At 32.4% G+C, this 7965-nt stretch overlaps 1 protein-coding gene across 2 annotated transcripts; it reads right to left on the reverse strand.

Annotated features, from left to right (window-relative positions):
- On the reverse strand, window positions 1–516 carry LOC120155817 (aldehyde dehydrogenase family 3 member H1-like). Of its 2 annotated transcripts, none has more exons than XM_039167281.1 (2): window positions 155–516; window positions 1–58 (listed from the first exon to the last, which is right to left on the reverse strand). In XM_039167281.1, exons 1-2 carry the CDS (start codon window positions 487–489, stop codon window positions 43–45), a joined length of 351 nt encoding a protein of 116 aa, XP_039023212.1. In that variant the 5' UTR covers window positions 490–516; the 3' UTR covers window positions 1–42. The 2 variants fall into 2 exon arrangements, with proteins under 2 accessions (XP_039023212.1, XP_039023213.1); XM_039167282.1 differs by having other exon boundaries at window positions 1–55; window positions 152–516.
- Window positions 517–7965: the final 7449 nt, after the last annotated feature.

The raw sequence follows: 7965 nt of genomic DNA on the forward strand, positions 1-7965 counted from the left end.
AATCACCAATGTCACCATTTGGCTCTTCACTAGGATAGAGAATCAGTAAAACACAGAAGACATAAAAATTTTGAAATCTAATCCTTCACCCAAACTGGTTTGATAAAAAAGTAATAGAAAGCCAACACCCATTCTGATCTCAAGCCTCTTGAAGCATGATATACATATGAATCTGAAATGCAGTTCTCCAAGTTTCTTAAGACATAAAAGGTTAAGGTAGAGAAGGTAAAATGGATAATAAATGATCATTGACCTGTATAGAGTATTTTGTCCCACTTGCTCCAGTAGTGCTGATGTTTCAGAAACAACCCTTTCAACAACCTTTATGCAAGAGCGATCCAAATAATCAGCTGCCAACCTTGCAATCAACGATGATGTGGCTGGAGCAATTTCTGATGGCTTTAAGACTACAGCATTACCAGCTGCAATGGCTCCAATAACTGGACCAAGAGACAACACTGAAAGAACAGATACAATTATAGTCATCATTCATATAAATTTAAGAATTAGAAATTAGAAAAACAAAAGAACTGAAGAAAATCTTTCATTTCACAAGGCTAGCAAGAGATTATTCAATAGAAAGTGGCATCCTTTCTTTCGTGGAAAAGATGCAAGATCAAGATAGTTTGCTAGGGCTTTACCCTTCTCTCTTATACGCTATGGTTCGGATACAATTTCAGCAGAAGAAGGAAATGTAATCAATGAAGTTTTTGCCTGCAAAAAAGGGCATGTTTATATACCTAATTGTTAGAATGTCATAAATGCTACATGTGTTCACCGAGATTTCATGATAAAGCTAATTGTTAGAATGTCATAATGCCACATGCGTTCACCAAGATTTCAAGTCTGTCACGTATTTAAACACTTCTTATCACACCACGAGGAAAATAAGTGGGGGAAAAGGAAAGTTGGGCCACTCTAGTTCACAAAAGTTCCCAACTGTTTTCTTCATGAGTTTCATGATTCTCAACTTGAAAGCTTGACACGAAATAAGGTCTCGCACAGAATTCATCTATGATATTAAAGCAGATATATGAAAAATTAGATAACCCCCAAAAATATCAACAATTGGCTTTAAGAGACAAAGAAGTAGTTGAAGTTCGTATCAGTAACCAAATACAAGTATATATACAACCATCAAGTCTTTTATGAGTATTCTGATTTTGCAGACTGGTCAATAATTAGAAGTAAGAGTTTAAAAATTTAGGACTGGAACATAATTCCCTCAATAATTATGGACATGAGTGAAATATGTATTATTTATTAATTGACTGCAAATCAAGAATATTTCATTGCTGACTTACACTTACAGCCGCCTATTGACTTTGTATTAATACTAGTAGGCTTAAAGACATCAGAGGTCTCTGAATTTAAAATAGGTACCGATATTTAAATGGATACTGATACTATTTTATAGAGTGGTATCGATACCATGAAACATAGTGATGATATTGGTCAAGCTAGCCCAATAGTCTTTAACGACTAGTTTATTTAAAAATTATAAAGATAATATCGATACTCTTTAAAGGTGTACCGATACTCCCTGTCCTGAGCAGCTTTATTTTGCAGAAAAATAATCTCCAACGGCTCCAAAACATCCCCAACTACTAGAAACAACCACAAACTCATTCCAACTTATAAAAACAAGTTGATGACACCTGAATAAGAGTTAGAACATCTATACAAGCAATCAAACACAAGAGAAGAGATTTTTATTCTTATTTTTCTTTATCTTGTAAATATTAGTGTTTTAGTGAGCATAATTTTTGTAAACACCTACCTTGTAGGTTTTTCTTGTTTACATTTTTTATCCTTTGTAAAAGGGGTTGATTCTAGCTTAGCCTGTGAAAAGCTAGGGAGTTGTAAATGTTATCTTTTTATCATGCAAAAAAAAAAGAACAAATTAGTGAATTTGTTAGAAATTCCTTAGTGGAGAGCTAAGGTAGTGGATGTAGACTTAGTTGAAAAGTCGAACCACAATAAATTTATGTGTAAAATTGTCAATCTCTTTTTACTCCTTACTCCCTAAACTCAAAAAGTCAATCCACCCCCTCTTGGCAATATTCGGTTGTCATTTGAGTTTCATCGCAATCCCAACAATTGATATCAGAGCTTGAATCATTAGAAGGTCTAACAACCTTGAGATGATCCTTGAAGAAGCTCTATCCATTTCCGACACAACTGAAAAGATGGCTTCCACCTCCGGCTCGTTCTACATGGAAGACTCTCAACCGATCGACAAACCTCCATACTTCAATGGAGTCAACTATCGTCATTGGAAGAAATTAATGAAGTTATTCATCTAATCCAATGATCTTGATGCATGTGAGATGATCGAGGACAACTACTCTTCTCCAAAGAAGAAGACGAAGGAGTAGAGCGCCCTAGAACGAAAGAACGCAAAAGAAAAAAAAATGCCAAGGCCATGCACATGTAGTTTTGTGCATTTGGTCCCGATGTCTATAAAGGCGTTTCTTCTTGTTCAAATGCCAAGGAGCTTTAGAATAAGCTCGAAGAACTTCATGGTGACAAGAAAGAAGAACCACCAAAGGTAGTGTGCTTAATGGCTCTTAAAGAGCCCAAGCTATCTTCTAACTCAAATGAATTAAATTCATATTCTTTTGATGAGTTACAAGATGCTTATAATGAGTTGTATTTGAAATTTGCGATCATGAATTCCAAATATAAAAAATTAATTTCAAAATTTAAAGTTGAAAATGATTTGATTTTGAAAGCATAAATTGATTTGAAAATAAAAATAAATGATTTAGAAAATCTTTGGAAATAAAGATTTTGAAAAACAAAATGAAACTTTGAAAAATGATTTAGAGCTTTCAAAAATAAAAATAAATGATTTAGAAAAAGAAAATCTTGATTTGAAAGTTAAGCTCGCAAGTTTAACAAAAGAAAAATAACTAATTTCTTGAAACACCTCATTATGTTTAAAAATAACAAAATGCTCACATTGTCATTTTCATGGTCATTTGGAGCATACTTATCCTTTAAAGAAATGAAAACATTTTTAAAATTAAACAAGTATGAGTTCCAAAGGGAAAAAGGGGTATTGAAACTAATGTTCAAGATCCTAAGCAATTTGGATACCAAAACCCATTTAAATGTCTCTTGTACGCGTGTGGGAGCAATGGTGATGAAATTGAAGATATTCAAATGTTCTAGCCACACTTGAAAAGGAATGGGTAATCTCTAAGCTTATTTTGATTATCTTGCATAATTGGTTGCTCATTTAGTTTAAGCATGCATGAGTTTTTTATTTTAAATAATTTTATGTTTTTTTATCTCATGTATGTTGAAAAGTGTATTATGATGAACATTTAAAATTTTTAATGATTTTTCATAATTTTTTAGTTCATCATAATGAATTTTGGTCAAAATTGGTTTTAAATGCTTTGTTTTTACAAATTTTAATTTTTAACCTTAATTTAAATGTTTATGATGTGATTTGTTGCAAATGATATCTCTCTAACAATTGCTATCAATTTTTCAAATGCATAACATTGTTGGATAGCTTTATGCACATGCACTTAAATACAATAATTGGTATTACATAAAGTTTATTAGATTTTGATATATTGAATTTCATGTGCTTCTAACATGTTTGTTCGCCTTTATTGAAATTCAATGTCTTCTAAGTGTTAAGCTTTTAAAGTCAAATTTTCGTTTGGAATGCTTCTATTGAGTGAGAGCTTTGATTTTTCAAATGATTTTAATGTCAAATTTACCATTTTCTCTCCATTGTTATTTTTGAACTTTAAAGTTGAATTATTTTTTATATAACAAAAAGGGAATAAGTATATGTTTTGAAAAATTCAATTTCTCAATGAAAAAGGAGAGCTTTAATATTTTCTAAATATTTGTCGTTTTCATGAAATATTTTATTAAGGGGGAGTTTTGCCAAAAATAAAATTTCAAATGTTTTGTTATATCAAAAAGGGAGAGATTGTTGAACCATGTTTTATAATATTTTGATATAATAAATTAAGGCAAAATGTTTTTGGACTTGATTGAATTTGTTCAAAGTTTTAAAAAATAATTCAAAGTCCATTAAAATAGAATTTGAGCACAAAACGTTTTTCTGGGTACGTAGTACCGATACCAAAGGTAAGAGAAGTATTGATACTCTCAATGTAGTATCAATATTACCAGTTGTTTTCCAAATTGCTCAAATTTTAGAATGCAAAATAGGTATTGATACTCAAAAGGGTATCGATACTACTTTACATAGTGATATCAATATCATGAAGCATAGTACCGATAATGGTCAAGCATAACAGTCTTTAACGACTAGTTTATTTAAAAATTATAAAGGTAATATCGATACTAATTAAAGGAGTACCGATACTCCCTATCATGGCAATTTATTTTGCATAAAAATAATCCTTAATAGCTCCAAAACATCCCTAACGGCTCGAAACAGCCACAAACTCATTCCAACTTATAAAACCAAGTTGATGACACTTGAAGAAGGGTTAGAACACCTATCCAAGAAATCAAACACAAGAGAAGAGTTTTTCATTCTTATTTTCCTTTCTATTGTAAATATTAGCGTTTTAGTGAGCCTAATTTTTGTAAACACCTACCTTGTGAGGTTTTATTGTTTGCATCTTTATTCCTTTTTGTAAAGGGGATTGGTTCTAGTTTAGCATGTGAAAAGCTAGGGAGTTGTAAATGTTATCTCTTTATCCTACAAATTAGTGAATTTGCTAGAAAATCCTTAGTGATGAGGATGTAGACTTGGTTGAGAAGTCGAACCACTATAAATCCCTGTGCAAAATTGTCTATCTATTTTTACTTCTTACTCCCTAAACTCAAAAAGTCAATTCACCCCCTCTTGACAATATTCGGTTGTCATTTGAGTTTCATCGCAATCCCAACAATCTTAATTCACATTGGTGTCTCAGGGTGAACTTTTCCCCACATTTAAAGTAGAGATTATGAGTCCTATAATCTAATAAACTCTGGTTGTTATCAGCACTTAGAGTAGTGTTTTTCTTGGGAATAGGTGCAATATTCAAACATTTTTTTCATATTGTTTTGATTTAAATATAAAAAATTTCTGGCAGGCACCTTAAACTTCCTGTTTTCAATCTCATTGGCTAAATCATACAACTTGGCTTCTCTATATGCCTTTGAGAGTGTTTTAGGCTAAAGCACTCTGACATTATTTTTCAGTTTATCATTTAACCCGCTGATAAAGTTAAATACAAAGTAATTTTCTCCCAAGTAAGTGTTTTGAGGAAGCAGGAAAGGTCTTAACTCTTCAAATTTTTCTTGATACTCTTCTACGCTAGCCTTCTGCACCAACTTGTTAAACTCCTCAATAGAGTATGCATAGGTTCTATTCATAGAACATATGACATAAGTCAGTTTCAAATTCATGCCAGATAGCCCTGTTTTTTTTGCATCACATATCTATCGAACCACGTCTCAACTTTCCCAACTAGGTACATGACAACTATTTCCACCTTATGCTCTTCTGAAATACCAAACAAATTAAAATACTTCTATCACTTTCTAATCCACCCCTAGGGTTACTACTATCAAATACATGTAATTTTAACTTTGATCGGGGTATGACAACCCATGTACTGCCATAAAAGGTGTTAGAGACATTCTTGTTATCAAAATTTTCCTCATTTCTAGGATTGACCTCATTGGTACGGCCTATATTGTGTCCTATATATACAAGGGTGTTGAGTTCTAAAATTCCAAGGGTTTGGATGGTAGAATACCTGGTTCATTAGATTGACATGAGTACCTTTCTTTTTCTTCTATTAGTAAATTGTACAGGTTTTTTGTCACCTGCCTTAGTTGTAGTAGGTTCATTTACCTGATGGGTTTCCTTCTTTCCATTGTTGGGACTTACTTCTTCATATGCTTCATCCCCTTCATTGCTTCTTAGTATCTTCAAGATACTTGTCAAATATCCCCGCTGCTCTATAAATCTGGATTCCAAGTTAATCAACCTATCCTTCTTCTCTTCTCTTCACTTGGGAACCTTGGAATCATCCTTTAAGCCTTACAGTTGAGTCTGAATATCATTTGACATGTTTTTAGATGGCAGCTAAGGTTGCATCCTATGTCATGGTTTGAACTTTCTTCTATTTACTCCAATTTTTAATGGACAAGAACTAGGCTCTAATTACCAATTGTCACCTTTTTTGGATAAATTCTGGAATCCAGTTATGAATGCTAAAAGGATTTAAGAAAGAGACGAAGGTTTTGAGAATAAAAGAACTTCAATTTATTCCACAAAAAGAACTTTTGGTTCGATCATAAACAAAAACTCGATAAATTTAAAAGATTTGTTAAGGAAAATCTTTTGACCGACTGTTACATTTGTGTATTCTGTTGGCCTATATATAAATAACAATAAGATTGTAGGCTTGACACTAACATACGCAAAGGTCGGTATATAAACCTCAATGACAGGTAAAAAGAGTGATTTTATGTGGCGACAACTCCTTCCAAGTCCTTCCCAATTTACAATTCTTTCCCTCTTCTTGAATATTATTATTATTATCAGATGTCTCACCACCGACTACGATTCTTCGCCCAAGCCAACATAACTGTCTTGTTACCATCAACCCCCTTCAATTTCAAATGTTGTTGATTCTTCTACTGTCCTATTTTGTTGCCAAAGAAAAAGCCCGTTGAAGAGTGTGGGGATGGCATCGGAAGTTATAGTCAATCTCAATCTTTGGCGAGAAACAGCTCACAGAAAACCAGTGCAGGGTTTTAGAGAGTTGCAATGTGGAAGGATGAAAATCATTTTCAACCAAAACTTCCAGGAAAATCATACCTTGATTGATTGGCATGAAGGTGACTTTGGTTTCTCCAAATTTATTGGTCTTTCCCCCATATTATAAACATGTAAATTATGTTTATTAAGTCTGTAACTGACTGACACCAGTGCCAGTTTCCGAAAGAATTTGTTATGTTATTCAAGGTGTTAATGTGGTACGTGATATGTTAACAATTACACACATAAAAATATTATGTTAATAACATACGTTGGTTTTCATCCAACAATATCTATTTTAACAAAATCTAAAACGTTATAGGTCAAAATGCTCCAAAAATAAAAGAATAGGTGTTAAAGTGACCATTCTAATAAACGTTGGAGGCTAATTTTGATATTATGCTAGTTCAACGATGTTTTTCCATGGAAGAAACAGATCTTGAAAGCAAAGACTGATGCACATGGTTCAACCATCACACTAGTGAATTTGTCAAATTAGCTCTAATAATCACTTTGTCGCTCTTGCAGAACTAAGAAAGAAACTTGAAGGATTCAGGCATGTAAAGTTTTGCATCTCTTACGTGGATTTTTCTTTTGGTTAGTGGTAACTGTTTTCGAACTTTTCTTTTTCCTAAGCAAAGCTTCTAATTTGTAGTATTTTTCCATAATACTCCTCATGAAGCTGTATTTCAAGCATGGTTGGACTTGTTATATTTAAAGCTCCACTAACTAGAGATTAATGAATGGTATGCATCCATGTTTATCCGCCAAAGATTTTAGGTATTCATATTTGATGAATCATTGTCGATTGTGATGCTTTTGAAACAAAATAGATTTTAAGTATTCATATTTGATGAATCATTGTCAATTGTGATGCTTTTGAAACAAAATACAATGTTAATTTTTTATTTTTACAAGACTGATGAGTGAAAATTTTTAGTTTTACAAGACTAATGAGTGAAAATAGACTGAGATTAACGGCAAGAAATGAGAAAATATTCACTGTAAAGAAAACAAGGAGTTAATCTTAACTGTCTATTTTCAATCATCCAACGGTCTTAAATCTGTATAATACATTTTAATTTTAAATTGTGCAAGTAAATTATATATCTACATATACTGTGTGCGCCATTGTCTGTGGTATTCAATAAATAACAAGGTAAACAAAAAAAAATTGCAGCTTTAAGAATTGCATGAAGGATCCA

The sequence above is a fragment of the Hibiscus syriacus genome, unplaced genomic scaffold (genome assembly GCF_006381635.1).
Source record: "Hibiscus syriacus cultivar Baekdansim isolate YM2019G1 unplaced genomic scaffold, ASM638163v2 tig00111208_pilon, whole genome shotgun sequence".
NCBI classification, from domain to species: domain Eukaryota; kingdom Viridiplantae; phylum Streptophyta; class Magnoliopsida; order Malvales; family Malvaceae; genus Hibiscus; species Hibiscus syriacus.

Bases quoted from the DNA above. Each gene is read 5' to 3' on its own strand.
- LOC120155817 (XM_039167281.1), bottom strand. From the start codon at position 489: ATGATGACTATAATTGTATCTGTTCTTTCAGTGTTGTCTCTTGGTCCA.